This window comes from Phoenix dactylifera, chromosome 12 (genome assembly GCF_051530095.1).
Source record: "Phoenix dactylifera cultivar Ajwa chromosome 12, Ajwa_hap1_PhDact_Kaust_v1.1, whole genome shotgun sequence".
NCBI lineage: Eukaryota > Viridiplantae > Streptophyta > Magnoliopsida > Arecales > Arecaceae > Phoenix > Phoenix dactylifera.
Genome location: NC_143201.1, coordinates 30,277,670 through 30,294,144, shown reverse-complemented (window position 1 = coordinate 30,294,144; position 16,475 = coordinate 30,277,670). Strand labels below are relative to the sequence as shown.

Sequence of the window (16,475 nt, the reverse complement as noted above, 5' to 3'; positions counted from 1 at the left end):
GAAACTAAAAATTATATATTATAATAATCTTTAATCTTATGTATCATGTAAATACAAAAACGAGCGGATTTCATTGTCCCAATATGCTAAGATACAATGATAGATAGAGTATTGAAATTGAAAAGCACCTAATTGATCATGATCTACATATGTTATACTTTGTATAAAATAAACATTAATAGATTCTAATACTTGTATTATAACAAAATATGATCTTATGCCATTTTAATTATTCATTCTTGCGCTCATTTGACGTTTAGGTTAGAGCTCTTCAAAACTTGTTAACTTTTTATTTCTAGATGTTTGCAGTGATATAAAACATAGATCATTCATATGAATTTTTGATCAATGTCTCATTCTTGATTTTGAAATCAAGAGGAGTAGGCATACTCTCCTCACAAACAAAAGATAGTCTATCTCATAAATATATTAGAGTATGGGACGTGTGATGCATGTGGCGTAAAAACAAGGACATTGAAATGTGGTGGAAAATGCAAAGACAAATTTATGAGCTTTTAGAAGAGTTTATACTTGAAATGGTTTCTAGATGTTTACAATGGAACAATATTTTAGATATATAGAGCCGATGTAGATAGAGAAAGTGTGAAATGTCACACGCCCCAAAAAAAAGTATAAACGATGACAAATAATGCGCCTTAAGCACAAGATCTCTAGAGTCCATGCTATATATTAGAATAGATATAGACACACATACACAATAGCATGTAAGTAAGCATGATACATGTTTACTAAATTATAGATTAAATCAGAATAATAAATAATATTAAGCAATAAAAATAGAAAATAAAAATTAAAATAGAAAGTAGAATGAAGGTGGACAAAGTTGTTATTATATTATAATATAAATAATGGATTTGTACTAGGTAACATCATCCACCACCCATCAAGCTCTAACTTGAAAATTGGTAGCATCCCTTCTACCATTGATTCAGGCAACCTGAGCAATCAATCCGATATAACTAGCTATTTAAACAACTTAAAAGCAAACATTCCAAGTATATAATTGCAAAATGTCTGCGATTATTTATTCCGAGCGATGCTAGGGAGAGACCTGATCATAAGGCAATCAATCGACAACTATTTATGTCCCCAGATTGGAACGAGGCTGTCCAACCATTTCAAAAATTTGCCAAACTACGAGGCATATTCGAAGAAACATTAAGATGAACTCTACAGGAGGGATACTAGTATGACCAAGATAACATACATACATATCTCAAGAAACCAACATCATGCGGGAACTTCCTCCATGTCCCCCCCAACTAGCTTTTATGGTTCTTTCCTTAAGAGTTTGTTCTTTCTTTGAGAGAAAGTTAGGCCCGAGACATCATAACTTCAACTTTTGGCATAAAATTAAAATTATTGCTAATTTCGGGCTGAGAACACAGTATATGTCTAAATTAAGATTTAAGAAGTCGATACAAACAGGTTAAGAGGGTTAAATAATGGCTTTGTTATTATTAAAGCATGTAGCAAGCAGGTTTTACGTGGTAAGTCCGCAAATTCGATCGCATACTACGTTGTATGGATACATCTGCCGGTTATCGGGACTTAAGGGTTAATAATACCCAGGAAGGCTACTTCCGGTGTGCAGGCCGTTACCAACAAATCGCTCAGGAGATACCACTTTTTCTACATCATTGAATGGCATAATATATTTAATAAATTACTAAAACAATATTGTTACCAAGCATTTATTTCGATGATTGAGAATGCTTGCTTGATACGAAATCAGATGGTTTGAATTCAAGCTGGAACATAATTCGCTATCTTTTGTCATCCATAAGAATTATTTTTAGCCCATGGCTTTTTCTATATTACCGTCGAACTTACATTTAAGCTATAGCTTCAACATATTTGGAAAGCCCGCTAGAAATTGCCTTTTGTTGATAGCTTATGCAAAGGCTCTCATGGAGTTTTCCCATGAAGCCATAAATTCTATAAAGCCATTTTAGAATCGAAGTTATGGTTAGACATAACCATTATTTTTATGGTCAACATTTGATTTTGAAAATGGAAGCTCTTGGAGAATTAACTTGCTCTCTAGTATCTCTCTTATTTACTTGTACATAAACAAAAATTTTAAAAAATATCCTATGATGTGTACTGCATTATAACACGACAATACCGTGCCATACACATGTCGAACTAGAACTCAAGAGAATTGGAGATGTCCTGCCATACCGATTTCTATCTAGATATATCCATCCTGATATTTGCATAGTACTGATATAAAATTTGGTATTGATATTGTAAACTTTGCATTAATATACTTGGAACGTAAAAAAAAAAAAAAAGCCACATATCCCAAATATCTTGAAAAAAGAGGAAAAAAAAAAGATCTTCTATATCATGCTCCATCATCACATTAAAGGTTCTCAATGACATGGCAGCATGCAAGCGCAGCAAAGAAATCAACGAAAAAATTTGCCATAAAACGCGAGATTTGTTTCGTAATCTACCCGTAGGAAGTTCAATTCAAGCGAGCTAGCCCACCCATCCGTGGTCCGATGAGAATCCCACGGACTAGTTCGGTGGACCTCCAAATGGTTCCCCATTCCCGCCCACCGACCGAGAAGGGAACAAGCCCTAGGGGTCGGTCGATGCCATTATAAAAGGGCCTCTACTCCGCCTTACGCCCGCTTCCCGGCCCCCGCTCCTCCCTTCGCTCCCCTCTCTATTCCGTTCGCAGATCTCATGGCGTCGATGGCGAGCTTGGCGAACGGATCGTCGGATCCGTCTGCGGGCAGGGCCGCGGCCGTGGACAAGGGCGTGGACTACGCGAACTACTTCTGCACCTATGCCTTCCTCTACCACCAGAAGGAGATGCTTTCCGACCGTGTCCGGATGGACGCCTACCACAACGCCGTTTTCCAGAACAAGCACCACTTCCGCGGAAAGGTCCCACCCCTCTATCTTTCTTTCCCTCCCCTTCTTCTATCTGTTCTTCTTGTTCTGCTCTCTTTCTTGTATTCCCGAGTTTTAGCCTGAGTTGTTAAGATTCCTTGACCTAGGGTTTTCGTGTTTGTCCTGAAATTTTGCATCAATAAGTTGTGTTCTTGAAAATCTGGGTTTAATTTGGTGATTTGGTGGAACGCATAGGTTGTGCTGGATGTTGGCACGGGTAGCGGTATTCTTGCAATCTGGTGCGCGCAAGCTGGTGCGAAGAAGGTGTATGCTGTCGAAGCTACCAAGATGTCCGACCATGCCCGTGAGCTTGTTAAAGCGAACAATGTCGGTGACATTGTTGAAGTGGTCGAAAGTTCGATGGAAGATGTTGTCTTGCCTGAGAAAGGTCAGCGGTTACCCATACTGGCACTGCAAGAACTCAATAATCATCTTCATAATACATGACCATAAAATTTGGGTTGATCTTATGGGTTTGGTTCTGTCTACAGTTGATGTTATAATCTCGGAGTGGATGGGATATTTTCTTCTGCGGGAGTCGATGTTAGACTCCGTAATATGTGCACGTGACCGTTGGCTGAAACCCGATGGAATAATGTAAGCTGCCGATGCTCCGTCTCTCTCAGTGCACGTGAATTCTTATTTTCAGTTGTATTGGTGGTGTTTTTTTTTTTTTTTTCTATTCCAATTTTATGAACCAGGTCATTGCCATCTTCAGGCCATCCCTAAAAATACCACACATCTTATTTGTCTAAAGTACTGCACATGCAAGGAGTGTGAACACAAAACAAGTAAAAAAAGAGGAAAAAAAACTATGGTCCATGCAAGTCTAGAAAACACTATGTTATCTTTGGTGGGTCCATCATAAATCTGTGGGAGAATTTTCAAAGACAGTGGCTCAACCAATGATTGCTGGACTTGTAGAGATCTTTTCCCCGAACAATTTGTCAAAATATACCCACTTCGGCCCTTTTCACGTTTGTGGATATTTCAGTTCTCCAATATGGCTGGTTTATCATTAAACTTACATGACAAATATTGCTGTAGTGCTCCATTATCACTTATTCTAGTGAAAACATACCATAAGATCAGATATACTAGTGTAACCTTCAGTGTTATTTGCTGCTTGTATTCTATGGAGTTTTAGTTGCACTACTATGACACTTGCCATCACTTCAGCATGTAGCTCTGTGCTGAACAGAGAGGAATACTGAATTGGATCTTATAACCATTTCTCTTGATTATTTTCCCCCCATTTCCATACTATCTTTCTACAATTCTTTTTTTTCTTGTAAAAAGCTATCTAAGCTAAAATAGTTAAAATAAAGAGAGAAATATAGTAGGTCTTTTGATCTTCTTGCTATTTGATTATGCTTAGAGAGGACATCCTATGATGTTGTCATCATATGTTGTTCTAATTAGTAAATAATAGGATTTTAGTCTGAATAGACAACTTAGCCTTGTTTTATGAAAATTAAAAATTTGGTTGGGCATGGAGTGCAACTCTAGATCAAAGAAGGTTCCATATTGGAGGAATTGGACTGGTTGTTATTCTGACATCAACCCTTTAACAAATAGTGACAACTTGCATGGCTTAAAATTTTTGATGGGTAAAGTCTCTAAACATCGATACTAGAAACCTGGGTCAATTTCTGTCTTCATTCAAATAAAAGGTAGGGCCCTGCTTCTGCCTCTCCTACATTATTAGGGGAAAAAGATGATGGGCAAAGGTGGCAACCCTCTGCCTTTTATATTCTGACATCTCTCCTAATAATGCTATTACCAATCAGAGTGTGATAGTGGTTCTCATATGCTTGTGCTTCTCAATGCAGAAAGTAGCATTATAATGTGTGGAAGGGAAAATGTGCAAGTGGTCTTGGTGCTTATTGCTGAAAGGATAGTGAAGAAATTGGTAATCAGAAGTAAAAGAACGAAAAATTGAAATACATATGTTGGACTAAGGTCATAACAACAAATAATTGCACCATCAATGAAATAAATTGGTTCAATTTAATGATTTTGTGTATAATTTCTTGATTCAAATCCAAAATTTTAGCTCTATTCTAGATTAAGTTGTATTCTAGATTAAGTTGTTGGCTTCCGTGGCGACCTTAAATTTTGACATCATAATGAATTTTTTGTAAACTAACAACTGAACTCAACCCAACCAAGCCTTAATCCTAAACCACTTAGGGTCAGTTGTATGAATTTGTTGTACAACTAACATGCCAAAAATAGATTCCTAAACTACACCTGTTGTTGATCCAATAGGCTTGGTTGCTGTTCAAAGATCATATTTCATTAGTTTGGGGAGCAACTTCATTATAAGAATCTTCAACCATTTTTTAGAGAGAGAAAGGAAAGAAAAACTAACTTAATTGTGCCTCAAGCAGAGACAATTTAAAAACATCAGAATACTCGTGGAAAACTGTGGGGTGGCACATGGCTTGAATTAAGAAGTTCATGCGAAGTGCCCATTTTATGCTTTATATTTTGTTATTGGATGTGGTTGTTTCAATCAAGATTCAAATGTTGCTCCAAGGTTCGCCATCTCGATGTCGAAGCCTGTACCAGTAAAATCTTGGTACAGTGTCAGTACGCCCAATATAGAAATCGATTTTGGCATATTGAGTACCCATACCAGTTCGATACTATATGCCTAGTACGCATTAGTACTGACGGATACGGTGTACCATGATTGCCACAGTTGAAGGATATGAAATTTCACAAAATAGATGGAAAATGTATATTTAAAATGAATAGAGATGTAGGTAGTAAAGGGCCATTGATAAATATCAGTTTAAGTGTAGTGGAGGGAATAGGGCCTGGAATGAGAAAGTGTTTATAATGATAGTGATACTTTCAATTAAATGCTCACAAAAATAATGTGAAAAATTGTTCAAGGATAAGATGTTGCAATATGCAAGAAAATTGTTTGAGCATGGGGGTAAAAGAGAAGTACTACAAGTAGAAAGAGGAATTAAGAAGTGCTTGCAAGAGTGCATATTAAACAAGGTCTTATTTGGTGTGCGGAAAGAATTTTACCTCACGGTAATATTTTTTCTAGAAAGCTGATGCCTAGATATATGATATTTGGAAAAATGATTTTTGTATGTTTGGTTGACTATACGAAAGTGATATAGGAAACACACTTTTCAAAATGACTTATGTTTGGTCGAGTATCTACTTTTTTGAAAAGTTGTGTAAAATACCTATTATGCCCTTAATAAAATTATATAAAATACCTATAAAACATCACATGCATAATTTTTAATTGCTATTTTTAAATTTTTAAAAAATAAAAATATTTTTAAATATTTAAAAATAGGTACTAAATTTTTTTATTGGGTTGAGTTTTTAGAGTTCTAACAATTTTTAATAGTTAGATAAGTTCTTTATATTGCGGTAATTTTTAATAGTTTAAGATTAACTATTAAAAATAGCTATTAAGAATATCATGATGGCTTATGGGTATTTCTGGGAAAAAAATTACCACAATTTTCAGCTTGTAAGAAAGTGGCCTTTTCGTATCTCGCATGGTTTTTTCTTTTCCATGAAATGTGGGAAACTTATTTTCATAGAAAAGCTACTTTTTTATCTCTCTTCTTTGAAACCTCCACCAAACATGAGGCACGTGAACCAAACGAGTCCAAAAGAAAACAAGAACTTTACTATGTTAGCCTCATGCTGCACTACCTGCCATTTCTTTCAGCAACTTATTCTTTAATCCATTGAAGTTCAATACATGGGTCAATCCATGTTGCAAAGATCAGGTGGAGAAAATGAAAGATAGTGCATCTACTTCAAGAAAAGAAGGCTAATTTTCTTTTTGATATTTTTCCCTTGAAAGAGAGAGCGAATACATAGTTTTTTTTTTTCCCATAGTTATCTTTGTTAACTATTTTTGTCTAGTAATTAAACACCAGGCTCTGTGTGGGAGGATCTATTGGTGACGCATGACAAGGTTTGCCGAACCGAACCAATCAGCGACTGGCATATTTCAACCTTTTAAAATAGTTCAACCCCCCTCCCTCCTTGGGACTTGGTTCCGATGCTCTCCCCTCCCCTTGTGCCTCGGTTATGCTTTCTCTCCACCTGTCGACTCGATTCCAAACCCTTGCTTGCGAACATTGCTCCCCCTTCCCTTGCTACTCACGAAGGTCCCCATCCCCTTTGGCCGCCGCTCCATCCCACCCTCTCCCCCCTCTCTTCCACTCTATCCTTTGCGGAACAAGGAAGAAAGGGAACGAAGCAAAGGATCGCAATTGCGATCCTCTATTTTGGAACTCTTTTTTATTTTAAATTTAAATTTGAAGTTAGCAAACCATATGCTAACTTTTTTCTGGTGAAGTCAGCAAACCGTCTGCCGACTTTTATTTGAAATTTGAAAATTAAAAAGAGATTGAACATTTGGAAATGGTACGGTACGGTCCATACCATGCCAAACCGATCATCGACCGGTATCTCACATAGTAGTTTTTTTGCATTTGTGCATGCTCAAAATTATTTTTTTTACTTTTTAAATGAAAACTCCAATTTTTGAGTCTAGGCATGATTTGAAGATGCTCCACGCTTTTCTTTCCACACTAGCTCTTATATATCCTTGAGTAAATAAAATACATGACTCTTATACTTCATGCTATAAAAGCTCACGCTTTGCCTTATTGACTTAGATGCCACAATTCATTCATGTGTTCTTTTATATTTAGGAAAAATATACTTCGGTTCCCTCAAGTTTTGGCAAGAAGCACTTACCCTCTGTTCGTTGTGAAGGATTGATTGAAGGAAGAATGGATAGGGGAGGAAGGATGGATGAGGGAGAGGTGGATGGATAAGGATGAGGGAGAGATGGATGGGTTATCCATCCATCCTCCCATGTATTTGGTGAAATTGGAAGGATGGATGGGAATGATTCCTTTCTCTGTTTGGTATGGGAGGAATGAAAGAAAAAATGGATGATATTTGTATAACATATTTACTAAATTATCCTTTGATAAAAAAGTATTATTATTAATATCAATTTATAAAGATATAGAGCAATATATAAACTTATAATCTTTATAATTTACAATTATATAAAAATATAATTATTTAATTATAATTAATTTAATTTTAATTTTAAAATTAATTATGTATGAATTATTTTATATATATATTAATTATATAAATAACTAATTAATTTATAAGTTAATTTAAATAGTTAATTAATTTTATATAAATACTTAACTAAAAATAGTGAATATAAATAAAAAATAGAAGATAATTCTAATTATTTACTTATAATTATGAAAATTGTGTACTAAAATTAAAATAATTAGTAATAAAATTTAATGGTATAGGGTTAATAGTAGTGGTAAAATAAAAACATAAATAAAACGAATAAAAAGTAAAGAAGTGTTAAGATTTTATCAAAAAATCAATGAGGGGTAATTTTGTTAACATAGTAATCCACCCCTCACATACTCCATCCATCCTTGCATCCTTCTAATTTGGAAGGATGCAAATTGGTGGGCTCGGATGAATAGGCAATCCCTCCTTTTCATCTATCCTTCCTAAAAATTTTTGAACCAAACGGTGGATGGAGGCCATCCATTCTTCCAACTTCATCCATCCTTCCACTTATGACCCCAACCAAACACAGGGTTAGCCACCAATGTTTTAAAAAGTGTCAATAGCGTCCAAAAATTATTTTGTTGTGTCAATGTAGTCCAGCTCTCCATCTCCCTTTGACAGTATTATCACATGACTATCACGTGATAACTAACTACCCTATTATTCCAAAATACCCCTATCCCTTAATGTATAAAAGATGTTTTAAGTATTCAATTTCATGCTCTACAACTCTAAATTCCCACCCAACCCAAGAAACTTGAATCAGCAATCATGAAAAATCTAATTTTTTCATTAGAAATGAAGAAATCTGATTTTTTTAAATCATAAAAAAGACACCATTTTGATTGGATTTAGGTGGTGGTTACTTCTTGGCAAGAATCATGTTGGAGGTGATGACGAACCCAATGCCGGTGATGTTCTCAAGGCGAGGTTGTTCAAGAAGCCAATGGCACCAGAAGGGTGCTAATGAGGAAGCAAAGGGATCATTTGAGGGTGATGTAGTGGAAGATGAGTTAAGCGGCCGTGGATCTATTAGTCCTACTGGAAGAAATTATTCTTGATGAGCTCATAGCCAAGGATCTCAACTGGACATGTGGAAGGCAAATATGCCACATGGAAGGCGGCGTTGGATGCTAATAGCCGGAGGTTGATGTGGTGCTGCTTGTTGAGCCATGCCTCCTCCACCACCACCATCATTGTGACTCTTTTCCTTGTCTCCTCAAGCATCTCCTTAAGTCTAGAGTCATTGTTGTCACCATCTCATCGATGGTTGGATGGAGATCATGAACTATTGTTGCTTGTGCCTCTCCGTTTCTCCCCCTTCCAAGATAGTAGTAACTCATTATTACTTGCTCTTATTATTTGAGGTGGCATCGAAAAGAGTGGGTTATTCCCCTCAACCCCACTCTAGCACTTACCATTCCACCACCCTTTAGTATCTAGCATTCTTGTCCCATTGCAGCAACTCCCTAGTTGCTTTCTGTGAAATTCTTCACTCCCTTGCCTCTCCCATCTCGGGGAAAAGAGAATTCCCTTATAGGCATGCATGCTTTCCAATCAAATTTGCATTGATTCCATCACACAATTTAAATAACCCCAAATAAAAGAAACCCACCAAGTTAGGAATCAGCAAAATATCAGGCAATTCAACTACTGATTCCTAGCAATGCCTTGGATTGGATTGTATTCAAAGAATTTGCCACATCTTGTGAAATATGGTCAATCATCTTATATCCAACATGTTCATCGAAACAAGCTAGAAATCAGTGCAATAGCAAAGAGATAGGAGAGCTTACATCGGGCCTAGTGGCATGGTACTTGTTGGGGTAAGCCATGGCACGAATTCCATCTTAGCTCCCTCCAAGTGCGTGGGTAGCAAGGCAATGACCTAGCGGGCGGGTTTGGTGGGGATGAGGGAGAGGCAACATTATGGGGAATTGGCATTGGGGATAGAGAGTAGAAATGAAAAAGAAGGGCATGTGGGGTTGCACATGCAGTTGCTATTGTGCCTTGGGCGTATGGGGCAAGGGAGCGGTTGGAAGAAGGGCATGGTGAGGTCGGCAATGGCCGTTGTGTGGCCACAAATTATGACATAGCCAGTCTCATCTGGGCGGCAGGTTCCGCGAGACGATGGAGCCATTGAATTAGTTGATATAGAGCATAGGAAAGGGGCAAGGTGGTTGGGGAGGATGATGGTGAAGGCAATTTGGTGGGGTTGAGGGGAGTTGGGCCATAGGCAAAGGATTGAGGGGTACTTCAATCACCCCCATGAAGGGTTCATTCGAGTGAGAGATGGAGTTAGTTGTTTTTTTTTCCTTAATAGTCATTAAATAGAGGGCATTTGAGTCTCTTGAGCATGTCTGTTAATAGCATCAGGGAGTAGATAACGGGCCGGATTGTATTGTCATAATAAATAAATTTTGGAGGCAAATTGACACTTTTTAAAGTTTTGGTGACTAAGTATTTCTCACGGAAACTTGAGGGGGTCAAAGTGTATTTTTCTTTATACTTGGATAAGGGATCAAAGGTCTCTTTGTGACTTCGTACATGACATTACTGACAAAAAATTGTTATGCTTCATGTTATCTATATTGAAATTGATTTTACCATGATCTTTGCTTTGTAAAAGGGACCTGGATAATATTAGTGGTAATACAGTTAACCTCCTTATTTTTTCTATATATGCTGCCAATAAACCTAGGTCCATGAAAAAAAAGCTAAGAATAAGAGCTTAGAAATCAATCACTTATTGAGTGTTTTCCTTCAATTAGCCTATTCCTGCTTGTACTGTAGTTGAAAGCAAGGAGAATCATATGAGCTACAACATTGATTGTAATAACCTAGGACCTCATCTAAAAAGGCTAGCCAGAAAGTGTTATTTGGATTTTTTGGCCTTGTATAAATACTCAAGATCTACCTAGTGCATAGCCTATGTGGGACTAAACATATGCCCGTGTAAGTCCTCACATACTTTCTCCATTTAAGCCTTAGTGTCCTTGCCAGGCTAAGGGTCCAAATCTATTCAAATCCAATCACAGATACTACAAATTCAATCACAAACATCGTGATCAGCCATGGTTAATCCAAACGGATCTGTGCTGTAGTGTTCTCTAGTCTACATAGCTACCATTTGTCACGACCCAATTCCTCATCCAAAAAAGCTAGCTGGAAGGTATTAATTGAGTTTCTTGGCTCTGTATAAGTACTCAAAACCTACCTGGTGTATGCTGATATGGGACTAAACACATGCCCGCTCAAGTCCTTACATTGATGATATGTTTAAGTGTTTGGAAAGAATGATTCGTCAAATCTTGTTTTTGTACTAAAAATTATTAATGTTTTAGTGGATGGTATCAAGAGAATCCCAATTTCTATAGAAGTGAATTTAATGTGATCGTGAGGGCTAGATAGCAATGTTTTATTTGTTATGCCATTCCGGTGAAGGTGATGTTGGGTTTTTTCAATAGTGGAGTTGGGCATTATTATGTATCTGTGTGAAGTTGTGCTTTCACATTCTTGGTCATTGGGGCTATTGTTATAGCATGATTTTTTATACATAGAGTTTTGACTGCGAGTACTTTTAGTCTTACTTTGACATATGGATGTTGAATTGGTATCGCAGTTGACAAACACTCTTAATACGGTTGCACCTGATTTGAGAGGTCTTTCCTTTTTTCAGGTACCCCAGTCATGCTCGTATGTGGATAGCACCGATCAGATCTGGTTTAGGAGATCAGAAAATGAACGACTTGGAATGTGCAATGAATGACTGGTATAATTTTGTCGAGGAGACTGAAACACATTATGGGGTTAATATGAATGTTCTGACGAAACCTTACCATGCAGAGCATGAGAAGTACTATCTAAAGGTGCACACTATGTTTTGCATTTGCTTTGAATCTTCTCATAAATAATACTGCTCTAAATGTGGTATATGCACTCACCTTGCTGGTGAGGAAAGATACCTCTTAATTGTGGCCTTCATTTTTAAAACTATAAATATTTTATGTTTGCAAGAATGTGGTTTTGCTACTTTTCATACAATTAGATGTTCTGAGAATGCATGGGGCGAGGGTGGGATTGTTGTACTATGAATTTATTTACCCTGTATTGGTGGGTTCTGGGTTCAGTGAAAATCTGAAAAATCATTAGATGTCTTAAATCCAGAGGAATGCTATCTGATTGATGTTTATTGCATGCATGTGCGACAAATTCTTTTGTATTTAGTTTACATTGTTATAACTTTCTGATTCTCAAAAGGTTTTTGTGGTCGCATACTGGTTGGGATCATAGGAGATGACTGCAATATAGAAAATGTTGACTCCTTCCATATGAATGGCCTTGCTTTGTGGTGAGGATCTGACAGTCCCTGACCAGATGGGTGGTTAGTGTATGATGAAAATCTGCAGTATGAATCCAATATGCAAGAATTTTCCATTTTATTGCCCGAATGCATGTATATGTGTAAACACACCTGACATAACCAGCAAACCTTGCATCTTCTATATGGGTATGAACGTAGTCATGGTATGCATATTATTGGTATTGTTTACATTGCAAAATGTATCTATATTTGATTTTTTTTCCTCTTAAAATTTCTTTATATGGGCACAAATGTCTGTCACTTGGGGCAACTCGGGAAGTGGGCACTCGACATCCGTGCCAGCTAAGCAATGCTGGACTAAAGGATTTGATGGGCATAATTAAGCACTAATTCTAAGGTTCAATTTTGGATGACTTACCCATTGGGCAGGGAAAAACTGTTTTTTGTCTGTTGTCTGTGTACTTTTTCACTTTCCAGGTAGTGTCAATATTATGGCGAACATTTTGGCGCCAAATGTGGATGGTGTGCATGCCTTTTAGGACAATTTATTTTATGCTTGATATATGTTTCTTATTCCTCATCTGGTCTCTGGTTAGGTGTCTCTTTATTGTCTTTGATATATATGAGACTCTCTTAAGAAGTTGGTGGAGCAACTCAGCAGTTGGAAGAGAGAAGCTAAATCTTAGCAGGAGATTTGCTCCATTAAGTTTTTTCTCTGAGTCCATGAACTCCAGCTTTGTTTAGGTGGCCAATGCAGCAGTTCTAATATGGAATTATCTCTTTGTTGGTTGTTTTGATTCTTTGACCCTCAGGGCCTTCACTTGTTTTTCCATATTCTGTTTTTTTTTAACTCGTTTTTATGGTTATTTTAATATCATTTTGTTGTCCATATGCTCACTCTGTATAGATAATATGTTTCCAGACATCATCATGGAGCAACCTTCATCCGAATCAAGTGATAGGAACCCCTTCTATCATCAAGGAAATTGATTGTCTGATGGCCACTGTGGATGAAATTCGTAATGTTACTTCAAAATTTTCATTGTCAATCAATATGGACAGGACAAGACTATCTGGATTTGCTGGGTGGTTTGATGTCCATTTTCGAGTATGTTTCCTTTTTCTAATAAATTATGTATTGTTTATGTTAAAGGTTACTGACACTTTTTGGTTGATTGAACTGTTCAGGGTAGTGTGCAGAACCCGGCGATGCATGAAATTGAGTTGACCACTGCTCCCAGCGTAGACAATACAACACATTGGGGCCAACAGGTGGATGCTCATCAAATCTCTACTGCTCTCAATGTTTCTTATTAAAAGAACATTCACAAGTATTTTCTCGTTGTGTGACCAGGTATTCTTGTTGCATCCTCCTCCTAGAGTTCATGAAGGGGATAGAGTGATGATCTCTTTTTTGATGACCCGCTCTAAAGAGAATCACCGGTTGATGGATGTGGACTTTACCTACGAACTACAGCATTCATCTGGGAAGTGGCTTCCTCCTGTCACTTCCAAGTTCTATATAGAATGAGGAGACCTGTGGCAACAATACAGGTATATCATCGCTTCTGTTATGTAACAAGAACAAGCATAATTTTGTAATCATCTACCCAATCGGACACAAAACACCCATTTATTGTCAACCAATTTTTCCTGGCTGCCAACATAGTTTGACATGTCTCAGATAGTACATTTGTCATCCACAAACCACACTTCTGTATTTGATTCCCTATGCAATATCGAGCCCTCTTTTGTTTCTCTGCCAAATTTGTTAACCATATTTTCCTATTATGCTATATTAAATTTGGACATAAATCATCTCCCTTCCTCCCTGCCTCCGTGTGTGTGTGTGTGTGTGTGTGTGTGTGTGTGAGAGAGAGAGAGAGAGAGAGAGAGAGAGAGAGGCAAATATGCCTGGTGTGCATGAACACAGCTCAAGAAAATTACCATTTTGGTGCTTCCCTTTGCCTTCAAATCATATATAATTACTGTATGTGTGAATGTTCTATCACAGTCTGAATCAATGTTTGGGTTAACTTGGATGGATTCAGTTCTTCATTCTCAGCTGCTACCTCTTTTTTTTTTCTGAAAAATAAATTCTTAATCTTGATTTTCTGCATTGCAGGGTTGGTGGGCAAGGGAATGTCATTAGATCTTGTTGGTTATCTGGACTGCCAATCTAAGCAGTGGGGTCATATATGCTCGATATTTTTCCCGTAAAGAGAAGCCATTTCATTTCGGAATGGCAAATGCAGTGATTGCTTGCAATTTTGTTAGCATTTGCAGTGTTCCTTCAGGATCTAGTATTCTGTTAGTTTATTAAGAGATTTTTTTTGTATGATACATGGATATAATTTTTTTTTCCAAAAAAGTCTTATGTTTTATTGCTAGAACTGTGCACGTGGACTTGCCTGCGTCGTAATCTCCAACATTTTGCTAAAGTTGATCTTGTAATAGCACCACATATCATTGATTTAAGTTTGTAATTTCAATGAATGCTTGCATAAATTTGTGTGGCCAGTAAGTTAAAAATAGGACTTTTGGTGTAATCTCCAACATCTTGCACCTACCAAAAGAATCTCCCACCTTGCTGATTTTGTAAGAGCCTCACCGATCATGGATTTGAACTTATAATTTCAATTATGATATCTCCACCTTGCTGATGAAAGCGATGTCGTGCTTTGCACAAAATTTTCCAATCTAACGTATATTTGCTCGACTGGTTGCTCGCACTTTTCAATGAGCTGTTTTCCTTGACTGGAGATCAACATTCAGCAACAAGGTGATGTTCACCGGTTGTTGTAATCGCTCTTTGTACTTGCACCAATATGATTGGAAGCATGCGAGATTGGATTGTGAACCTTCTGTCAAGGTGCTGGGTGTTGAATAATACTAAAACAGGTCATGTATCTTAGAGACTAATCTTTTTAAGACTTTCACCGGATTTTTGCATTTTTGCGATATCTTGGCATAATAGAATTTATGGGAAACTCAAGATTCAATAAATAGTTGGTATTTTAACTTTTAAATTTAAAATCAATGGTAAAGATATGAAGTTTGAACTAAAACCGAGAAACCAAATCATTATCAAGAAATTTTATTGTCTTAAGCAAATGAGCGGAAATAAAATGGAGAAGAGGATATTCGTACAAGTATTGTTCTTGAGGGTTCCATTGGTATTTAATTTATCAAGTCGTTACCTTCTTGACCACTCCGCCAGTGCCGTCTCCCTTAGGTAACCAACCTAACTAGGTACGTCACTTAGTGGGATCAACCTGATTTAGCCAACCTATCCTGCCTATAAACAGTGTCAAGGGGACCGGTTTAGGGAGGAAAGGAAAGATTATGGGGAGGAGGAGGAGAAGAAAAAGAAGAAGAAGGGGAACTTGGATAGGCTGTTGTGGATTTCACCGGCCTTAAACAATGAGTCTTTGTCACCTAAAAAAAAAAATCCTTGCATTAGTATGATGGTGAAGTTTACAAGGTTAGATCACCATCATGTGGAATGACCTTGTTGTTTGGTGCTCCGGCGATACTTTCTTGCCACTTAATCAGAGGGCTGACATTTTTTTGCCATAGTCTATAGCTTGGACCTTAATTTGCATCTTTATATTCAAGTTTTGTGGGCGGCAGCCATGATCTTGTCATGGACAAGAATACTAGTAGGTAAGTCACATGCATCTTCCTCTTCTTTCAGTATTATTTTGATGCTACTTGAATTATTAGGAAGCAACTTCCACTTAATAACCTTTCATCCAATTTCATGCATGAGATACTTTGATGTTAGAACGTACATGAAGAGAGAAAAAAAAATCATGGAGATGGATGAGCTATATATCTTGGTTTTTTCAAAATTCAACCTTATTTTTCTTCTTTCCCTTCCCTCCACTTCCTCCTCTTCTCTCTCTCTCTCTCTCTCTTCAAAATTCAGCATCTAAGATATAAGAAAGAAGTGTAGAGGGAAGAAGAGAATAGGGAAGATAAATGAAAAGAATTGGCATAAATTCTACCCATGGCAATAACATGCTTGGATCCAATTAGTAAAAGACTTTAAGGCTTGATACCAATGTGTTCAAGTCATGCCCTCACCTAATTTTGGCTAGATTTCCTC

General features: G+C 37.1%; 1 protein-coding gene across 1 annotated transcript; it reads left to right on the top strand.

Moving 5' to 3' along the window:
• The first annotated feature begins 2,524 nt into the window (after positions 1 to 2,524).
• On the top strand, positions 2,525 to 14,872 carry PRMT10 (protein arginine methyltransferase 10). The gene is made up of 8 exons (XM_008787044.5): positions 2,525 to 2,922; positions 3,124 to 3,316; positions 3,420 to 3,525; positions 11,720 to 11,909; positions 13,287 to 13,472; positions 13,553 to 13,636; positions 13,719 to 13,918; positions 14,490 to 14,872. The coding sequence occupies exons 1-7, from the start codon at positions 2,719 to 2,721 to the stop codon at positions 13,893 to 13,895; spliced, it is 1,140 nt and encodes a 379-aa protein (XP_008785266.4). The 5' UTR covers positions 2,525 to 2,718; the 3' UTR covers positions 13,896 to 13,918; positions 14,490 to 14,872.
• The last annotated feature ends 1,603 nt before the right edge of the window (positions 14,873 to 16,475 follow it).

Coding starts and splice junctions, on each gene's coding strand:
- PRMT10 (XM_008787044.5), top strand. CDS start 2,719: ATGGCGTCGATGGCGAGCTTGGCGAACGGATCGTCGGATCCGTCTGCG. Junction 3,526..11,719: donor CTGAAACCCGATGGAATAAT/GTAAGCTGCCGA, acceptor TCCTTTTTTCAG/GTACCCCAGTCATGCTCGTA. Junction 13,637..13,718: donor CAACACATTGGGGCCAACAG/GTGGATGCTCAT, acceptor TTGTGTGACCAG/GTATTCTTGTTGCATCCTCC.